At 40.2% G+C, this 22,162-nt stretch overlaps 1 protein-coding gene across 1 annotated transcript in view; it reads left to right on the forward strand.

The window, feature by feature from the left end:
- Nucleotides 1-3,162: 3,162 nt before the first annotated feature.
- The window catches only part of TMA16 (translation machinery associated 16 homolog), a 42,554-nt gene continuing 23,554 nt past the window's right edge, over nucleotides 3,163-22,162 (forward strand). Inside the window, exons 1-2 of the mRNA XM_060114813.1 lie at nucleotides 3,163-3,338; nucleotides 12,184-12,296. Coding sequence (XP_059970796.1) covers nucleotides 3,336-3,338; nucleotides 12,184-12,296 — 116 coding nt within the window. The 5' untranslated portion in view covers nucleotides 3,163-3,335. The remainder of the gene's footprint in view (nucleotides 3,339-12,183; nucleotides 12,297-22,162) is intronic.

Here is a 22,162-nt window from a genome sequence, read left to right on the forward strand (position 1 = left end):
ATATGTAGTATTTTTGTTATCATTTCAGCCCCAAATATTTTCCAATTTCCATATGATTTCTTCTTTAACTTACGACTTATTTGAAAGTGTAATTCTTAATTTCTAATTATATGGGAATTGTCTAGCTATCTTCTTGTTGATTTCTAGTCTAACTGCACAGTGGTTAGAGAACACATTCTGTAGGATTTCAGTCCTTTCAAATTTGTCTGGATTTGCTTTCTGGCCCAAAATATGATCATTTTTGATAACTATTCCATATATGTTGGAAAACCCATGTATTCTTGCAAGCACTGGAAGCAGCGTTCTATGATACCCATTAGGTCAAATTGTGTTGGTGGTCTAGTCTTCCAAATCATTGTAAATATTTTATCAGCTTGTTCTGTTAATTACTGGAAAATGTAATTTTCCTCCAGGGCTGTTTGTTTTCTACCATCATTTGAAATTTTATCAGTTTTTCCACTATATACTTGGGGCTATATTACTAGGTGAATATAAGTATATAAATTTAAAATGGAACCTTTTTATCTTTATGAAGTGACCTCTTCTAACTACCATAATACTTTCTGACTTACAGTCTATCTTCTATAACATTAATATGTCTATACTTTTGGTTAGTATTTGTTTAGTATACCTCTTTCCATCTTTGACTTTTAATTTTCCTGTTTCCTTATGTTTCAGATGTGTCTCAATAAACAGAACACAGTTGTGGGTTTTTTTCACAGTTGTGTTTTAAATCCAATGTAAAATATTCACTTTTTAAATTGCAGGCAGTTAGTCCATAATTATTGTTATATGGATTTAAATCTACCAACATATTTTAAAAATTTTCCCTACGGTCCTATGTTTCTTTTTTTTTATTTCATTCCTTTGAGTTATCTGAATATTTTATCATTTCATTTTCTCTACTTGTTTGTATCCTATTCAAAGTCATTACCCTGTTTTCCGTTCTTTTAGTAGTTACCCTAGAAAGTATTCCTGTATTATTATATCAGTATCTAATGTTAATCAATACTTTACCACTACACATGCACACACACACACACACACACACACGTGCGCGCGCCTTAATACATTTGTGAAAGCACAGGGAAACATCTCTAAAGATATCTCCCAACTCTCTACTGGGCGGCAGGGTGCAGGGGTGTGATATTAGGGGGGAGAAGTAGGAGGTTTCATTCTGCTTTTCACTGTGGTGCATGTACACACTAAATTATGACCAACATTAGTCTTCACTATTGTACTTTATATATATATAATGCATTACTGTACTCTTACTTTGTATAACTCATTCTTGCATTTGCTACAGTGTATTTTGAACATGGTGCCTTGCCCATAATCAATATTATTTAGGGGTTGAATCTGAATGGGGAAAATACAAAATCTTTTATTTTAAAACCCAAATTAAAATGAAAAAAAAATGAAGATACATGGTTTGTTGGATTGTTGGCAATTTGAAATTAAGAATGGGGTAGGAGCAGGTAGGGAATTTTGTGATCGGTAGAGCAATTAGTAACAGCTGAAATAGCCAGAACAAGAATTTAATGCTTACTGGATTTGCAGTAACATAGAACTCAGGATGATGACTTGCAGTGGGCCGGATTTCGGAAACTGGGTAGAGTGGGTGTTAAGTTGGCTTCACAGGAAATGGTTATCGCATAGAAGTAGGGTGCAAATGTTATGGATTAGCCGGAGTTCTCAATAGAGTAGTGCCTCCAGAGTAGATACTACAAGGGTGCCCCCTTCATTGTGTAGATTCACACAGAATGTGCTTTCACACACTTAAAAGCCTTGCCCCTAGATTCAGGGATCTTGTGGTCACCCATTCTTGTTTACAATTTAATCTAGTTTTCAGTGGCAATAGTTGTTGATTAAATTCATGCACCTGCACACATATACCCCACTTCACCCCACCTGTAGCTACTTGTCATGCCTTGTTTTCTCCTTTCATTCAGGTGACAAGATTCTCTCCTTGACCAAACTCTACTCAGGCTCCTCTGAACTCTTTTTTCAACTAGGCCTGGAATTTTGGATTGCCTGTTCGTATCTGATCAATTTTAGCAGGAAAGTCGGTTTAGCCAGAGTCCCCCATCTTCCACATCTGGTCAACCTCCATGTCTGTAACTCACCAGATTCTGGATCATTCACCATCTTCCAGGTGATGTCTGAGCACACCAGCCTGCCTATTTCGAGAGTCCTGTTAGGTTGGTGTAGCCAGAATGCCCCGTTACCCCTAATGTTTCCTCTTAGTAATTTTCCATCCACTACCCGCCACCCTGCTCCTGGGCTATAAATTCCTTCCTGTCCCCGTATATTCCGAGTGGAGCCCGTATCTCTCCCCACTGCGGTGATCCTTATACAGATTGAGGAGGAACCCCTTGAATAAAGACGGCCTTACCTTTCCTTCAATTTTTTGCCTTTAACGTAGGTCTCTGTTCAACTCTTAACTTTCAAAAGCGGATTCAGAGACTAGCACGTGTGAAACAGCTTTCCTGCCTACCCTTCCAGCTTTATGTTTTTCAGAACAGTATGGGACTGGAAACAACATTAATTAGGTGTTTTTTTTTCATATGTCGCCTTGGAATATGAGCTGAGCTCGGGCAGGAATATCGTCCGTGTATTCCCAAGGCACAGTAGGAGATCATTCAGTGTTTGCTGGACGAATATATTGTCCACGGAATCCTCCCAAGTACAGATGGAACAAAGACTCACACATCGTGAGAACAACACAGAAAAACCGGGTGGGAAGGAGCCTCGAGTGGGCAGAGGGGGCCTTCACGGGTGAGGAAACAGCCTCGGGGGAACTTCGCTCAGGCGGCCCGGAGGCGCGGAGCACAGGCCTGCGCCCGGGGGACGCGGCGGCCCTGGGCGCCACCGGAAGCGGGCGGCGTGCGCGAGGCCGGAGCCCGGTGCCGCCACGTCCGAAGGGGCTGTGTGGCCCGGGAGCTGCGCGCGGGGCAGACGCCCGAGACCCCGCAGGGCCGGGCCGCCACCGCCGGGAGCGCCGAGCCCAGGTCACAGCCTCACGCCCGGCGCCGCTCCGTTCACCCTTGGCCCCGAGCTCCGCCACCTCGCCCACTGCGCCCGGCGAGCACGCGCGGAGCCTGTCTACGCGACTGGGGCGTGAGAGCCCGCTACGGCCCACAAAGGTGAGGTCTTGTTTCCGGGGACGTTTTAGGGAAGAACACTCGTTCCTCTCTCTGCCGGTCAGGTGCGCCCGGCTTCCGCTCCTCGTGGATTTTGCTGGCGTCGCCTCGTGAGTTGTTTCCGCCACCGACTCTGAGGTCTCGCCGTGTGGACTCGGAGGTCCGGAGGTCCCAGGCCGCGAGGACGTCGCCATGGTGGGTCCCACCCGTTCCTGGAAGGCTCCGGTGGGCGGCGGGGAGGGCGGGCCGGCGTCGGGCCGCTGGGAGCGGGGTGCGGAGGGAGAACTATGGGCGGTGCGCGGGCTGCGGTGCAGGCACGGGTTCCGGGCCGGGTCGGGTTCCGGGCCGGGTCCTGCAGGGCTCGTAGGGCGCCTGCCGCTGCCCCCAGCCCGCGGGAGATCCGCAGGTCTCCGTGTACTCGCTCCTCAGCGGTGTAGGAGCGGGGGGCGGACGAGGCGCGTCGGGGACGGCGTAGTCGCCGGTCCTCGCGGCCGCTTACCACCCCACAGTGCCCTACTCCCGCCCCAGACCCTGCCTTCACGCTCCTCATCCCCTCCACCGCACTGACACTTTTTTTTTTTTTGCGGTACGCGGGCCTCTCGCCCTTGTGGCCTCTCCTGTCGCGGAACAACAGGCTCCGGACGCGCAGGCTCAGCGTCCATGGCTCACGGGCCCAGCCGCTCCGTGGCATGTGGGATTTTCCCGGACCGGGGCACGAACCCGTTATCTCCTGCATCGGCAGTCGGACTCTCAACCACTGCGCCACCAGGGAAGCCCCTGACACTTTGTTTTTATTAAAAATGCAGTGGATGCAAAAGAGCGCTTATGTAGCACGTTTAAGTATAAACTGTATAAGGAACTCTCGTTTATCTGTTTTTCACTTTAAGAACCCTTCTGTGTTCTTGAACCTATATTTCCAGGAGCCATCCAGAGGTAAACAGTATCTAAATTATGCTTGCTTGTTTTTATATTTACCACTTGTGTTTATATTACAAAACTGCTATTTTTGTTTTCCTTTTTGCTTCTGTTCTTGAGAATAATTCTTGAATGGGAACATGTTTTGTAAATAGTCACTTTTCAATTAGTTTCTAACGAAAACAACAGCATAAAAAAGTTTATAGGGCTCCCCTGGTGGCGCAGTGGTTGAGAGTCCGCCTACTGATGCAAGGGACGCGGGTTCGTGCCCCGGTCCAGGAAGATCCCACATGCCGCGAAGCGGCTGGGCCCGTGAGCCATGGCCGCTGAGCCTGCGCGTCCGGAGCCTGTGCTCCGCAACGGGGGAGAGGCCACAGCGGTCAGAGGCCCGCGTACCGCAAAATAAATAAATAAATAAATAAAAGTTTATAATCTGGTAATAAGTTATGATACTCTGGTCTCAGTGCCATTAGTCCCCTTTCTCTGTCACTTTCCGTTTTCTCCTTTTCCTTTTCATTGTATTCTTATTTTTCATGTCTGTCTACAGTCTTTCTGCTTTAGATTATATACGTTTGTGTAAATTAAGTTTTTTTATTTATTAGTACGTGCAGTGGCCAGCTCTTTATAATTTTCTTTTCTAGGCTTTCCTAGAAAACCTTGGCTCCCTTGTATGGACTCTCGATTCTGTTTTATTTGTCTATGTTTCTGTTTTTATGCCTATAAGCGTAGTAAATATTAAAGCGATTACCTGCTAGTAAAAACTGGTTTCTGAGAGTTAGTAAAACTAAAGAAAAACATTAATGAAAATCTACCTAGTATACCAACTTTTGGGATAATGTTACATGTACATGGTTTAAAAAAAAAAAAAAACAACGTAAAATGTGGGTGTCCGTGAAATGTGTGTTAATTTCCTTTTACTGCTGTGAAAAATTAATACAAATTTAATGGCTTGAAACAACACAGATTCATTCTCTTATACTCCTGGAGATCAGAAGTCCAAAAATGAGTCTTACTGAGCTAAAATCAAGGTGTAGCTGGGGCTGTCTTCCTTCAAGATGCCCTAGTGGAGAATCTCTTCCCTTTTTCCAGTTTCTAGAGGTTGCCTACATTCCTTGGCTCTTGGCCCGTTCCTTCTCTTCAAAGCCATCAGTGTAACATCTTCAAATCTGCCTGAAGAGAAGGGCACATTTCTTTCTCTTGACAGTGATCCTGCTGCCCCCCTCTTATAAAGACCCTTGCAATTATTTTGGGCCCTTGTGGATAATCCAGGATAATCTCCCCATCTCAGGATCTTTGATGGCATCTGTACAGTCCTTTTTGCCATGTGTGGTAACACATTCATGGGTGTGGGGGAATTAGGGCATGGACATCTTTGGGAGGGAGGGCATTCTACCCACAACAAAAAGTAGGTCTGCCTCCAACTGTGTTACCTCATTCCCTAGCTCAGTTGAGAAACAACCACTGTTAGAACATGGTTTCTTCGATAACCATTCAGATATTTCATATGAATGTGCCAGTATATATGTCTTCTGACCTCCCTCTTTATATAGAAGCAGTATGCTAGACACGCTCCTAATGCCCCTTGCTTTTTTTCTTCTACCTGATCTTAGATGTCAATCTACGTGAGTACACATAGATCGACCTCTTGCTGTTTTAACAGCTGACATCCTATTGTTTGCTTTTACTGTAATTTATTTACCAGGTCTCTGATGGACACTTAAGCTGTTTCCATCCTTTTGCTACTACAAACACTGCTGCATTGATTATTCTTATTTGTTTTGTACATATGTAAATATGTCTGTAGACGAAATTAATAGAAGTAGCATTCCTTGATTAAAAGACGTGCAGTTTTTATTTTGATAAGAACTATCAAATCACCTTCCAGAAGATTGTACCAGTTTACATCCCACTTATTAATGAGACTGCTAACTCACCCACAGTGTCACTAATGCAGTGTGAATAAATAATTTTTAAAAATCTTTTTTATACATTAAAAATTATAGTTTATTGAAGTTTTAATTTACATTTCTTTTAAGGTAGAGCACATATCTTTTCAAAACTTAAAAGGCATTTATCTATACTCTTTCTTGTGACCTGTTTTTATTTTAGGTTACTAATCTTTTTCTCATTGATTTCATAATGGTGCGTGTTACATTGTAGGTGCTTATTAAATATCTGTTCATCTGAGCTTAGCCCTAGACCCTTTTCTTATTCTACTGAAGAGACTCTTATCTCTGTGGCTTTAAAGTACCTCCTTTAACCCCAAGTTATCCCAAATTTGTATATTCAGCCCAGACCTTTTTTCTAGGTGCCAGACTCATAACTTTATTTACTTAGTTTACATCTCTACTTAGCAGTCTCCAGGGCATCTTAAACCAGTGGCTGAAAGTGGGTTCTTGATGCCCCCTGTCTCCATGTGCCAATTCCTGTCTTAGTCAGTGGGATTTCTGACCACTTGGTTGCTTTGTTGCAAACGTGGGAGTCATACTGGACTCTTCCCTTTCCCTCACTGTCTGTAGTCCTGTCATTCTGTCTTCAAAATGCATTTCATACCTTGCCATTTCTCTCCATCTTCACTGTCACCCTGGTTGTGCCACTCAACTGTCATTTTTTTCTTAATGACCTCAATACTTCAGTAGTCTTGCTTCTTCTTACTCTATCTCCGTCCAAACTGTCCTTTATACAGCAGCTCGCGTTATCCTTAAAAAACCAAGTAGGTCTCAAGTCAGTTCCTCGGGGAGTCTCTTCCTGATTTCCCAAAGTTAGGTGCGCCTATTATATGGTGGCCACTTTCTGGCCAGCACTTACTAAGTTACATAGTTATTCATGAGATAACTAGATTGTAAATTACATAGTTAGGCTATAACTAGACTGTAAGCAAGTCCATGTTTGTTTTTAATCCTGGAACCTCACAGCCTATTTTAATATATGGTAGTATGTGCTCAGTAAGTTTGTGGGTTGTTTTTGTTTTTTTGGTCAGTGAACATTAGTATAAGGTAGAGGTGTGAAGAGTGGTAGCAAAAGAATGGGAGAAATGGTTAATTCTGACTAGATATCGATGGGTAAGTCAGGAATAACATAAAGTTGAGCCTGATGTTAGATTTTTGCATGAAAGGTAAAGTCGGCATTAGAGAATTATTAAGATATTTTCTTAATGTTAAGGAGAGTATTGTTTATGAGCCTTTAAAAATTATTTTTATATGAGGTATTTCACACTATTTTAAAGAACTTTTTAAAATATTTTTTACTCATAGTAACTCAGTGTACAGTATAAAGTATACGTAGTAGCTCAATGTACAGTATACAGTAAAATATTCACTTGGGTCAACATCCCACTCTCTTTTCTTTCTTTCCAACTATTATTTTCAACCCAGTAGAACATGTTTGTAGTCTTCAGGGAGCTGCAATGTAGGAGATAAGCACACGTGTGGAATTAAATGACTGGGCAGTGCAATATGTTAAGTGCTATGGGAGAAATGCTACCCAGAGAGAAAGGATACTGAGATGTGAAATGGTTACATATTTGTGGATGTCTTCACAAATACGTGAACTGGAAATGGTCCTTGAAAATTGAATGGGGTTTAGCAAGGCTTATGTGGAGAACCGTTAAGTTCCTTTCTGGATGCTCTAACTAGGTATTTGTCATTGACACTTGTCATTGGCATCAAATTTATCTGTTAAGCAAAGGAAATGCCCTAGGGTTCTTCAGGGTAGAGTGTCTGCAAAAAAATGGTGCAGATTCTGTTAATTAGTTCATTACATTCCTGTTACGTCTTCGATGTTAAGTGACTTAGTATATCATATTCTAGAATTTATTTTGTGCTTTAGGGTATTTGGAGTTTAAGGTATTATATACTGTAAGCTTTCTCAGTTGTAGGCATGGCTTTACTCTACATTTTTTTTTTAAGTATTCATATACCTTTGTGTACCTTGTGTTTGGTGAAATGATCATTCTTCTAGGTTTCTAGTTGAATTGGGCAGTCTAAATGACACTTTTGTTTCTAGTTGAGCCTAGATTCTTTGATGGCTTTCATAGTACTTTAGGAAAAGTTCCATTTTGTTATTTATGATTTTAACAGGAATATTTAAAGCATATTGCTCCTGAAATACCTCTCTTTGTTGCTGTGTTGTTTGAATAAACTACTTGTGTGTTTTCTTTGTTACTCTGAAGTATGAATCCAAAGACTAGTTTATAATGAATTTTCTGAAATAATCACTAAAGATTGTATGTAAGAGAGACTTTTAATATCAGTTTTCTTAACCGGAATATTTCTGTGGTACCAGAAACTTTCGAAAGTTTCTGTTATTCAGAGTAGTCTGTGATGCATATGAAAAAAATGTATTTTTGTTGTATCTTTGAGAGTTTAATTTGGTGCTTTTTGAAACATAAAATACTAAGTTTTAATTGAAAATACATCTTAAATCCCTCTCCCCCTAGTTTTGTTATATGTTTACATTCTGTACTTTTTTATGAATTGTCAGATGTTTTACAAAATAAATGTGGACAATCCCTGATTGACGGAGATTAATTGCTTTTTTTTTAGATGTTGGGGATAGGAGTTTATTAATTAATTTATTTATTTTTGCTGTGTTGGGTCTTCGTTTCTGTGCGAGGGCTTCCTCTAGTTGTGGCAAGCGGAGGCCACTCTTCATCCCGGTGTGCAGGCCTCTCCCTATCGCGGCCTCTCTTGTTGCGGAGCACAGGCTCCAGATGCACAGGCTCAGTAGTTGTGGCTCATGGGCCTAGTTGCTCCGTGGCACATGGGATCCTCCCAGACCAGGGCTTGAACCTGTGTCCCCTGCATTAGCAGGCAGATTCTCAACCACTGCGCCACCAGGGAAGCCCTTAATTGCTTTTTAATTAAGAGATACTTAGCTTGAGTAGACTGTAATTAATATATTAATTTTCATTGTTAGGGTTTTACTGCACTTTTCCCCTGTTGAAGTATTTTGTTTTTTTTTAAGTAATATATTGAAACATAAAATTGTTTTGAAATTTAATATTTTATGATAGATGTTTCTGTGCCTTATATATTTATAACCTGCCTTGAGGCAACCTTTTCATGAGTAAATTATTATAAGAAATCATAGTCTACTGTTGAGTCAGAATATAAGTTCAGTTTTTTTGTATTTTCTTTGTACTAAGTCTTGGAGGTTCTCTAACTGAGATCTAAAGCTGTGCAGACATTTTTATACTCCAAATGGTATCAGTATTTCTTGTTCTAAAGAAAGTTTTTAAATCTTTAAAGGAAATTTTTTATAGACTTGGACATACTGCTGAAATGTTACACAGCTCTGTAACTTAAGTTTTACAGCTTCAGAAACCATCTTTTTTTCTTGAGGTTTTTGTGACCTTGTTTCATTTTTTTAAGCATTTTATTTGTTGGAATATATGGAATAAAGATATCTTTTCAAAGAGATCTTTGTTTGGGTTTCCCTGGTGGTGCAGTGGTTGAGAGTCCGCCTGCCAATACAGGGGACATGGGTTCGTGCCCTGGTCCCGGAAAATCCCACACGCCGCGGAGTGGCTGGGCCCGTGAGTCATGGCCGCTGAGCCTGCGCATCCGGAGCCTGTGCTCCGCAACGGGAGAGGCCACAACAGTGGGAGGCCCGCGTACGGCAAAAAAAAAAAAAAAGAGAGAGAGAGAGAGATGTTTGCTTTTATTTTTTGGTCTTGCATTCGTTATCTCTTTAACATGCTATCCCACAATTTATCAACTTAAAACAACAGAATTTATTATCTCATACTTTTTCTGGGTCACAGATCAGGATCCTTACCTGGATCTTCTCCATCAAGGTTTCTCACCAGTTTCAGTCAAGGTATAACCTGAAGCTGTGGTTTCATCTCAGGGCACAGCTGTGGATGATCCATTTCCCAGCTCACTCACATCTTTCTTGGTGGGATTCAGCTCCTCGTGGACTGTACCAAGGGCCTCAGCTCTTCAGTGGCTGTCGGCTGAGGCCTTTCTCAGTTTGTCACACCGGCCTCTGCGTACGTAGGGCAGCTCACTACAAGCCAGCTGGTCTCCATCAGAGTGAGCCAGAAGAGGGCAAAAGAGAGCGGGCAAGACAGAGCCCAGGTCCTTTCATAACCTAATCTTGGGATTGATAGCACATCGCTTTTGCTCCAGGCTAGTCAATAACGTGAGCTCACGCTCAGGGAGGGGGTTACAGGTGGGCGCAAACAGACTTGATTTATGTTTGCTGGGCACACTTCATGCACAAAAGTTCCTTCTCACACCTTCCTTTCTCCTTCCTCGCTCCCCGCCACATGTGCAGAGAGACACACAAAAGAATGCACATACTCTTATGATGGTTTCACACTTTATACTCCTATACTTGTAACAGCTTCCAGGGGCATCCTGGGTTTCAGACTTGGAGTTAATCTTCTCTGGTCAGGTTTATCAAGAAGTGAGCAGTAAATATTTATTAAATATTTCAGTCAATATTTGTTGATGAAATGAGTAGATGTGTGAGGTGGTCATTTTAACTAATTCTGCCTGGAGAGTGTTACAAAGGAAGTGACTTTGAGCTGGGTCTTGTCAAAGGACAAGTAAGGAAATGGATTTAGCAGGCAGAGGTAGCAACAAGTATAGTCTCCAGATATAAAGAAACAGCAGGGTATATTCTAGAAATGGTGAGAAGTTAGTAAGAATGGGATGAAGGGTCTTTGGAAGAATGGGATATAATGCTGGAGAAGTAGGTTGGGGTGGATTGTCTTCCATGTTAAGGATTTAGGGCCTGAGTTAGTGGAGCTCTGTAGCAGGGGAGAAGGACTTTACTAATTAGTGTTGTAGGAAGATAAGCTCTGCCACTTCCCAATGAAAAAGGACTAGCAGTGAGAACCTAAAGGCCATCCTAATCGTGAAAGATCATGAGACTGAATTAAGACAGTAGGTTTGAAGAGAATATTGTAGAAACACAACCTTTTTGAGAATTAGGTATGTTAGCTAATGCCTTTTTTTTCTTCTGTAATCCTGTATTTTTTCTGAGAATAAAGTTTATATTTACTAACCCCTTATGTAATCCTCCCTTACATATAATATAGAAGGAGTATGTGTTTTGATTTTCTTTTCCACTTCTCACTGGCTGGAGTGTAGACCTGCTGTTAAGCCATTTTGAACTCTGGATAGAAACGAGGTTATAGCCTAAGGATAGTGGGATAACAGGGTGGAAGGAGTTTGGATCTCAGGGCTTTGTGGAACAGAACCTCCAGCTCCTTTTTACATGAGAGAGCTAAACTTTATCTGGGTTAAGCCACTACTTTTTGGCTTTCTATTATAGGGAGCCAAACAAAATTCCTAAGTAATATAGGTCAGATATAAGATACAGAATTATGTAGGAATAAAAAGTTACTGAAATACTAGACAACTAGTTTAGAGGACCTAGTTAACTGGCATAAGGCTTGAATGGGATGTGCTAATTTCGAGATGGCTTATATTATTTCCTCTGTTCCTGATCTCCTGTGAGCCCGAGTTTGTTTGGCTTTATTCACTGCCCAGTGTTCCACGTGCAGCTTCTGCATTCGGGCTCGCACTAACATCCTATGTTCCTTCTGCCCTCTTGCACCTTTCTTAACTTTGATGCAAATTTCCAACCGTGAGTCTCCTCACTATCTGCATTCTTTGTATCTGCTTTGAAGCTGGAACAGTTGAAGAGCTGGTTCATTGACTCTGTGCCTTTCTTTCTTTTCTTACATTAACGGAGAATAGTTCTGAATACAGTTGACCCTTGAACAATGCAGAGGTTAGGGGCACTGATCCTCCATACTGTCAAAAATCTGCATATAATTTATAGTTGGCCCTCCACATATGCAGTTCCTCCATAACCGTGGATCATGTAGCACTGTAGTATTTACTGTGGGGGAAAAAAATCAATCTGTGTTTAAGTGGACCCATGCATTTCAAACCGATGTTCAAGGGTCAGCTGTATGTATATCATTTCTGTTAGGAGCATGGAAACAAAGACTTTGAGTCTGGCGTTTCTCCTGATTCGTAGTGTAGTATTTCTGACTGACAGTATTTCTGTTATATTACTGTTTTAAATTTTTATTTCTAAAGAAAATTTTTTGAGAGAAGTCATTTATATATCTGACTGTGTGTGCCATATGTTTCTCTACTTTTAGCCTAAAGCACCAAAGGGAAGAAGTGTAGGACAAGAAAAAAAAGTCATCCATCCATATAGTAGAAAAGCGGCTCAAATTACGAGAGAGGCCCACAAACAAGAAAAAAAGGAAAAGTAAGTGTCTTCATTGTTTGTATTATGCATTGGTGAAAAGCCCTTTTATACATTTATTCCTAATCAGTATTCCCTTTCTCTTCCTTTAATAAATGTTTAAGTATGTTCTGTGCACTAAGGTAAAACAGTGAACAAGGATTCAGCTCTTATGGCTTACCTAAAACAGATGTATAAATATAAATGGGTTGTGATGCGGACAGTGAAGAAAAATTTTAAAGGATTATGGGATACAGAGTGAGGGAGAGGTTCTGTTTTACATAAGACAGTCCTGGAAGGCTTCTGTGAAGACCTTACATTTGAGCAGAGAGCTGAAAGGTGTGAGGCAGTGAGCCATGCAGACATATATTAGGCAAGTAGGTTAAAGTGCCTGTTAGATGTGGAAGACAAGAGATAGAATGGGCAGTTGGGTGTCCTAGGTCTGGGACTCAGAGGATAGGTTAGGGTTGTAGACACAGATTTGGGAGCCATCAGTATCTAGCTGGAACTCGAAGTCATGAGACTGGATAAGATCACCTACCAATTAAAAGAAGATACGAGGGGGGCGGCGTCAAGGATTGAATCCAGAGGCCGTTACCATTCAGAAGTTGGAGAAATGGGGAGGCTCTGACAAGCAAGCCTGAGAAAGAGGGGAAAAAAGATAGTGTTTCAAAGAGAGAACACTGATCAACCTGTGTCATTTGTTGGATTAACGCTGAGAATTGATTTAGTAATTTGATTTAGTAAAATGGAGAGCACTGTATATATATATTTTTTTTCTTGCATTGTTTTCTTAGTTGTTGCTCTGGAAATTGCAATTCACATCTTAAAACTGAAAACAACCTAGTTGAGGTTAATGTCAAGTTAATTTCAGTAGTATAGAAAAAACTTGCTCCACTATAGCTCCATGACCCCCTTCTTTGTACTACTCTTGTCAGGTAAGTTACATCTTTATACACTGTAAGCTTATAATTTCATAATTATCATTTTTATGCAGTTATCATAAGTTAGGACAAGAAAAGTGTTACAAACAAAAATACATTTATACTGTCTTTTCTATTTATTTACCTATGTAATTACCTTTTTTCATTGGTGCTCCGTATTTTTTCATGTGGATTCAAATTACTATTTACTGTCCTTTCATTTTGGCCAGAAGGACTCCCTTTAGTGTTTCTCATAAGGCAGGTCTGAAAATGACAAGATTCTCCCATTTTTGTTTATCCGAGAACGTCTTTAATTTTTCTTTCATTTCTGTAGGACTGTGCTTCATTTTGAAGTTCCACTGTGTATAGAATTCTTGGGTCAGTCTTCCTGTTCAACACTTGCAAGTCACCCCTTGGCCTTCTGGCCTCCAGGGTTCTGATTAGGAGTCAGCTGTTACTCTTATTGAGGATCCCTTGTATGTGATGAGTCACTTTTCTCCTGATCTTTCAAGATATCCTCCTTGACTGTCCATAGTTTGACAATGATAAGCCTAGGTGTGGATCTCTGAGTTCACCCAACATGAAGTTTGTTAAGCTTCTGAGGCATGTAGGTTAATGTTTTTCATCAAATTGGGAAGTTTGGGGCCATTATTTTTTCAAATATCCTTTTGGTCCTCTCTCTCCTCTCCTGTAACTCCCATTATGCATATGTTTTTATGCTTGGTGGTGTCCCCTTTCTGTTGCTTAGATCGGATAATTTCAACTGACTTGTTCTGATATTTGCTTGTCTTTGCCCATAGGTCCAACCCTCTGTACTGCCTCAGGAACAGTTTCTATTGTATGCTATTTTTAACCCCTCAGTATGGGCCCTACTTTCCTGTTTCTTCGTGGGTCTCCTAATTTTTTGTACTCTTTTGTTCAAAACTGGACATTTTAAGCAGTTTGACAATCTTGTTAATCAGACATGCCCTACCCCCAACCTCAGTCAGGTTTGCTGTTGTTGTGTTGTTGCTGTTTGCTTTATGACTTTCCTGGACTAATTTTGTAAAGCCTTTTTGTTGTGTGTGGCCTTTGCAGTTTCTGCTGAGTTAGTGGTCAGCTAATGTTTGGACAGGGATTTCTTTAATTGCGTTTAACTAATGAGTCAGCCTTTATTGAGGGGCTATGTTAGTCTGTTGGATATGCTTTCAGTGCTCCAGTAGGCAGTTTATAGACTTCATTTCTTATTTGCACAGAGCCTCAGGGTTACCCAGAGGTGAGAGAGTAGGACCTTCTCAGATCTTCCTTTGGTACAAACACCGTCCTCAATGTACACATGTCATTCTAGATTCCCAGGAGTATGTTGGAGCTAGCTTTTCAAAACCCTCTATGGGCCTTCCATTGCTTAATTTTTCCTTTTAAATTTTTTTGGTCAGCCTTTTGTTAGCCCCCAACTGGTAATATCACTCAGGCAGCTGCTGTGTTAGAGAACTGCTGCTGAGATTGTTTCTGAGAAACAACCTGGGGATAGGGCTGCTTCCACAGAGTTAGCTCTGAGTTAGATGAAATAAAGTAATTCTGAGAACGGAGCTGTTCAGTCTGCTGCTGGTTGGGGACAATTCTCAGGATGAAGCTTTTGGGGAATTCCAAACCTAATCTGTTCTAGTGGCTGCTAGGAGGATGGCTTTTTACAACTACCATAAGTTGCTAGTCTATTGGTTTTCAAGTGTACTGCAGAGCTGGGAAGAGGGGGATGGGATTAAAACACCACAGAGATTACTCTTCTTACTGGGATTGGGTCATTCTTCTTGAGTAAATGGTCCTTGGATTATTGTAAGACTGGTTAATTTTTATACTTCTGAAAAGGTTGATTCTGACAAGTTTTATCGGTGTTCTCTTGCTTTCATGGAGGAGTAGATTTTTTTAGGTTCTTATTCTGCCATTCTGAAAGTTGGCCTATATTCTTTTTTTTTTTTTTAATTTATTTATTTTTGCTGTGTTGGGTCTTCGTTTCTGTGCGAGGGCTTTCTCTAGTTGTGGCAAGCGGGGGCCACTCTTCATCACGATGTGCGGGCCTCTCACTATCGCGGCCTCTCTTGTTGCGGAGCACAGGCTCCAGATGCGCAGGCTCAGTAGCTGTGGCGCACGGGCCCAGCCGCTCCTAGGCATGTGGGATCTTCCCAGACCAGGGCTCGAACCCATAGTCCCCTGCATTGGCAGGCAGATTCTCAACCACTGCGCCACCAGGGAAGCCCCAGTTGGCCTATATTCTTGATGTGAAGAATTCATAGGAAAATTAAATGTGTATGCTGCCCCTTCTTCTCTCCCCTTCCTGTCCCTTAGCCACCCTTCTCTGATCAGCATCCCACACTGTAATTTGCCTATTTTCCCTCCATCTGTGGGCTCTGAGAGTCCCCAGGAACTGCTATGGGATCAAATAAAAAAAATTCCTTAAAATGAAGTTATGAAATCAAAATAGAAATCATCATTTAGATTATTTTAGAATAGCCTTAGCACTTTTTGGGGTGGGGTGGGGTTTGGAATATAAAGAGTACATCTTCATCTTATTTTTATTGATTGATTGATTGGTTGGAGTAAAATTGCTTTACAATGTTGTGTTAGTTTCTGCTGTATAACAGAATGAATCAGCTATATGTATACCTATATCCCCTCCCTTTTGGACCTCCCTCCTCCCCTTCCACCAACATCTAGGTTATCACAGAGCACGGAGCTGAGCTCCCTGTGCTATACAGCAGGTTCCACTAGCTATCTGTTTTACAGATGGTAGTGTATTTATGTCAAACCTAATCTCCCAGTTTGTCCCACCCTCCCCTTCCGCCACTGTGTCCACATGTCCATTCTCTACGTCTCTGTCTCTATTCTTGCCCTACAGATAGGTTCCCCTGTACTATTTTTCTAGATTCTACACTTATGCGTTAATGTATGATATTTGTTTTTCTCTTTCTGGTTTACTTCACTCTCTGTGACAGACTCTGGGTCCATCCACATCTCTACAAATAACCCAGTTTCGTTCCTATTTATGGCTGAGTAATATTCCATTGTATATATGTACCACTTCTTCTTTATCCATTCATGTATCATTGGACATTTAGGTTGTTTCCATGTCCTGGCTATTGTAATTAGTGCTGCAGTGAATATTGGGGTACATGTGTCCTTTTTGAATTATGGCTTTCTCAGGATATATCCCCAGTAGTGGGATTGCCTGGTCATATGGTAGTTCTATTTTTAGTTTTTAAGGGACCTCCATACTATTCTCCATAGTGGCTACATCAATTTACATTCCCACCAACAGTGCAAAAGGGTTCCCTTTCTCCATACCCTCTCCAGCATTTATTGCTTGCAGAATTTTTCATGATGGCCATTCTGACTGGTGTGAGGTGATACCTCATTGTAGTTTTGATTTGCATTTCTCTAAATTAATTAGTGATGCTGAGCATCTTTTCATATGCCTCTTGGCCATCTGTATGTCTTCTTTGGTGAAATGTCTATTTAGGTCTTCGACCCATGTTTTAATTGTTTTTTTTTTTTTTTGATATTGAGCTCCGTGAGCTATTTGTATATTGTAGAGATTAATTCTTTGTCCATTGCTTCATTTGCAAATATTTTTTCCCAGACTTAGCATTTTTTTATAATAGAAAATGTATTTTATGAGAAAATTACGTATTTAAAAATTGTAAGTAAGAGTAAGAGATACAAACTATTAGGTATAAAATAAGCTACAAGGATATATTATGCAACATGAGGGATATAGCCAATATTTTATAGTAACTATAAATGGAGTATAACCTTTAAAAATTGTGAATCACTATATTGTACACATGTAACATAATGCACAGCAGCTATACTTCAGAAAAAAATTAAAATAAAAAATAAAAACTGTAGATGTGTTGTAATTTAATTCTGTTACTATGCACTTATTCATTCAATCACAAATTTACAGCCTTGCAAAATTTGCATTTTCATGGAAATCTATGTATCTTTTTTTTTACATCTTTATTGGAGTATAATTGCTTTACAGTGGTGTGTTAGTTTCTGCTTTATAACAAAGTGAATCAGTTATACATATACATATGTTCCCATATCTCTTCCCTCTTGCATCACCCTCCCTCCTGCCCTCCATATCCCACCCCTCTAGGTGGTCACAAAGCACCGAGCTGATCTCCCTGTGTTATGCAGCTGCTTCCCACTAGCTATCTATTTTACGATTGGTAGTGTATATATGTCCATGCCACTCTCTCGCTTTGTCACAGCTTACCCTTCCCCCTCCCCATATCCTCAGGTCCATTCTCTAGTAGGTCTGTGTCTTTATTCCTGTGTTACCCCTTGGTTCTTCATGACATTTGTCTTTTTCTTAAATTCCATATAGATGTGTTAGCATACAGTATTTGTCTTTCTCATTCTGACTTACTTCACTCTGTATGACAGACACTAGGTCCATCCACCTCATTACAAATAGCTCAATTTCGTTTCGTTTTATGGCTGAGTAATATTCCATTGTATATATGGGCCGCATCTTCTTTATCCATTCATCCGATGATGGACACTTAGGTTGTTTCCATCTCTGGGCAATTGTAAATAGAGCTGCAATGAACATTTTGGTACGTGACTCTTTTTGAATTATGGTCTTCTCAGGGTATATGCCCGGTACTGGGATTGCTGGGTCATATGGTAGTTCTATTTGTAGTTTTTTAGGGAACCTCCATACTGTTCTCCATAGTGGCTGTACCAATTCACATTGCCACCAGCACTGCAAGAGGGTTCCCTTTTCTCCACACCCTCTCCAGCATTTATTGTTTCTGGATTTTTTGCTGATGGCCATTCTGACTGGTGTGAGGTGATATCTCATTGTAGTTTTGATTTGCATTTCTCTAATGATTAATGATGTTGAGCATTCTTTCATTTGTTTGTTGGCAGTCTGTATATCTTCTTTGGAGAAATGTCTATTTAGGTCTTCAGCCCATTATTGGATTCGGTTGTTTGTTTTTTCGTTATTGAGCTGCATGAGCTGCTTGTAAATTTTGGAGATTAATCCTTTGTCAGTTGCTTCATTTGCAAATATTTTCTCCCATTCTGAGGGTTGTCTTTTGGTCTTGTTTATGGTTTCCTTTGCTGTGCAAAAGCTTTGAAGTTTCATTAGGTCCCACTTGTTTATTTTTGTTTTTATTTCCATTTCTCTAGGAGATGGGTCAATAAGGATCTTGCTGTGATTTATGTCATAGAGTGTTCTGCCTGTGTTCTCCTCTAACAGTTTGATAGTTTCTGGCCTTACATTTAGGTCTTTAATCCATTTTGAGCTTATTTTTGTGTATGGTGATAGGGAGTGATCTAATCTCATACTTTTACATGTCCCTGTCCAGTTTTCCCAGCACCACTTATTGAAGAGGCTGTCCTTTCTCCACTGTACATTCCTGCCTCCTTTATCAAAGGTAAGGTGACCAGATGTGCGTGGGTTTATCTCTGGCCTTTCTATCCTGTTCCATTGACCTGTCTTTCTGTTTTTGTGCCAGTACCATACTGTCTTGATTACTGTAGCTTTGTAGTATAGTCTGAAGTCAGGGAGCCTGATTCCTTCAGCTCCGTTTTTCTTTCTCAAGATTGCTTTGGCTATTGGGGCTCTTTTGTGTTTCCATACAAATTGTGAAATGTTTTGTTCTAGTTCTGTGAAAAATGCCAGTGGTAGTTTGATAGGGATTGCATTGGATCTGTAGATTGCTTTGGGTAATAGAGTCATTTTCACAGTGTTGATTCTTCCAATTCAAGAACATGGTATATCTCTCCATCTCTTTGTATCATCTTTAATTTCTTTCATCGGTGTATTATAATTTTCTGCATACAGGTCTTTTGTCTCCTTAGGTAGGTTTATACCTAGATATTTTATTTATTTTTGTTGCAATGGTAAATGGGAGTGTTTTCTTGATTTCACTTTCAGATGTTTCATCATTAGTGTATAGGAATGCCAGAGGTTTCTGTGCGTTAATTTTGTATCCTGCTACTTTACCAAATTCATTGATTACTTCTAGTAGTTTTCTGGTAGCATCTTTAGGATTCTCTATGTATAATATCATGTCATCTGCAAACAGTGACAGCTTTACGTCTTCTTTTCCGATTTGGATTCCTTTTATTTCCTTTTCTTCTCTGATTGCTGTGGCTAAAACTTGCAAAACTATGTTGAATAAGAGTGGTGAGAGTGGGCCACCTTGTCTTGTTCTGATCTTAGTGGAAATGCTTTCAGTTTTTCACCATTGAGGACGATGTTGGCTGTGGGTTTGTTATATATGGCCTTTATTATGTTGACGAAAGTTCCCTCTATGCCTACTTTCTGCAGGGTTTTTATCGTAAATGGGTGTTGAATTTTGTCAAAAGCTTTCCCTGCATCCGTTGAGATGATCTTATGGTTTTTCTCCTTCAGTTTGTTAATATGGTGTATGACGTTGATTGATTTGCGTGTATTGAAGAATCCTTGCATTCGTGGAATAAACCCCACTTGATCATGGTGTATGATCCTCTTAATGTGCTGTTGGATTCTGTTTGCTAGTATTTTGTTGAGGATTTTTGCATCTATGTTCATCAGTGATATTGGCCTGTAGTTTTCTTTCTTTGTGGCATGCTTGTGTGGTTTTGGTATCGGGTGATGGTGGCCTCATAGAATAAATTTGGGAGTGTTCCTCCCTCTGCTATATTTTGGAAGAGTTTGAGAAGGATAGGTGTTAGCTCCTCTCTAAATGCTTGATAGAATTCACCTGTGAAGCCATGTGGTCCTGGGCTTTTGTTTGCTGGAAGATTTTTAATGACAGTTTCAGTTTCAGTGCTTGTGATTGGTCTGTTCATATTTTCTATTTCTTCCTGGCTCAGTCTTGGCAGGTTGTGCTTTTCTAAGGATTTGTCCATTTCTTCAGGTTGTCCATTTTATTGGCATAGAGTTGCTTGTAGTAATCTCTCATGATCTTTTGTATTTCTGCAGTGTCAGTGGTTACTTCTTTTTCATTTCTAATTCTGTTGATTTGAGTCTTCTCTCTTTTTTTCTTGATGAGTCTGGCTAATGGTTTATCAATTCTGTTTATGTTCTCAAAGAGCCAGCTTTTAGTTTTATTGATCATTGCTATCGTTTCCTTCATTTCTTTTTCATTTATTTCTTATCTGATTTTTATGATTTCTTTCCTTCTGCTAACTTTGGGGGTTTTTTGTTCTTTTTTCTCTAATTGCTTTAGGTGCAAGGTTAGGTTGTTTAATCGAGATGTTTCCTGTTTCTTAAGGTAGGATTGTATTGCTATAAACTTCCCTCTTAGAACTGCTTTTGCTGCATTCCATAGGTTTTGGGTCGTCATGCCTCCATCGTCGTTTGTTTCTAGGTATTTTTTGATTTCCTCTTTGATTTCTTCAGTGATCACCTCGTTAGTAAGTAGTGTATTGTTTAGCCTCCATGTGGTTGTATTTTTTTTCAGATCTTTTCCTGTAATTGATAGCTAGTCTCATAGTGTTGTGGTCAGAAAAGATACTTGATACAATTTCAGTTTTCTTAAATTTACCGAGGCTTGATTTGTGACCCAAGATATGATCTGTCCTGGAGAATTTTCCATGAGCACTTGAGAAAAATGTGTGTTCTGTTGTTTTTGGATGGAATGTCCTATAAATATCAATTAAGTCCATCTTGTTGAATGTATCCTTTAAAGCTTGTGTTTCCTTATTTTTTTTCATTTTGGATGATCTGTCCATTGGTGAAAGTGGGGTGTTAAAGTCCCGTACTATGAATGTGTTACTGTCGATTTCCGCTTTTATGGCTGTTGGTATTTGCCTTATGTACTGAGGTGCTCCTATGTTGGGTGCATAAGTATTTACAATTGTTATATCTTCTTCTTGGATTGATCCCTTGATCATTTTGTAGTGTCCTTCTTTGTCTCTTCTAGTAGTCTTTATTTTAAAGTCTATTTTGTCTGATACAAGAATGGCTACTCCAGCTTTCCTTTGGTTTCCATTTGCATGGAATATCTTTTTCCATTCCCTCACTTTCAGTCTGTATGTGTCTCTAGGTCTGAAGTGGGTCTCTTGTAGACAGCATATATATGTGTCTTGTTTTTGTATCCATTCAGCCACTCTGTGTCTTTTGGTGGGAGCATTTAGTCCATTTACATTTAAGGTGATTATCGATATGTATGTTCCTATTCCCATTTTCTTAATTGTTTTGGGTTCATTATTGTAGGTCTTTTCCTTCTCTTGTGTTTCTTGCCTAGAGAAGTTCCTTTAGCATTTGTTGTAAAGCTGGTTTGGTGGTGCTGAACTCTCTCAGCTTTTGCTTGTCTGTAAAGGTTTTAATTTCTCCATCAAATCTGAATGAGATCCTTGCTGGGTAGAGTAATCTTGGCTGCAGGTTTTTCTCCTTCATCACTTTAAATATGTCCTGCCAGTCCTTTCTGGCTTGCAGAGTTTCTGCTGAAAGATCAGCCGTTAACCTTATGGGGATTTCCTTGTGTGTTATTTGTTGTTTTTCCCTTGTTGCTTTTAATATGTTTTCTTTGTATTTAATTTTTGACAGTTGATTAATATGTGTCTTGGCATATTTCTCCTTGGATTTATCCTGTATTGGACTCTCTGTGCCTCCTGGACTTGATTAACTATTTCCTTTCCCATATTAGGGAAGTTTTCAACTGTAATCTCTTCAAATATTTTTCTCAGTCCCTTTCTTTTTCTCTTCTTCTGGAACCCCTATAATTCGAATGTTGGTGCGTTTAATGTTGTCCCAGAGGTCTCTGAGACTGTCCTCGGTTCTTTTCATTCTTTTTTCTTTCTTCTGCTCTGCAGTAGTTATTTCCACTATTTTATCTTCCAGGTCACTTATGCGTTTTTCTGCCTCAGTTATTCTGCTATTGATCCCATCTAGAGTATTTTTAATTTCATTTATTGTGTTGTTCATCGTTGCTTGTTTCATCTTTAGTTCTTCTAGGTCTTTATTAAATGTTTCTTGCATTTTCT

Source organism: Mesoplodon densirostris, chromosome 1 (genome assembly GCF_025265405.1).
Source record: "Mesoplodon densirostris isolate mMesDen1 chromosome 1, mMesDen1 primary haplotype, whole genome shotgun sequence".
Classification (NCBI taxonomy): Eukaryota; Metazoa; Chordata; class Mammalia; order Artiodactyla; family Ziphiidae; genus Mesoplodon; species Mesoplodon densirostris.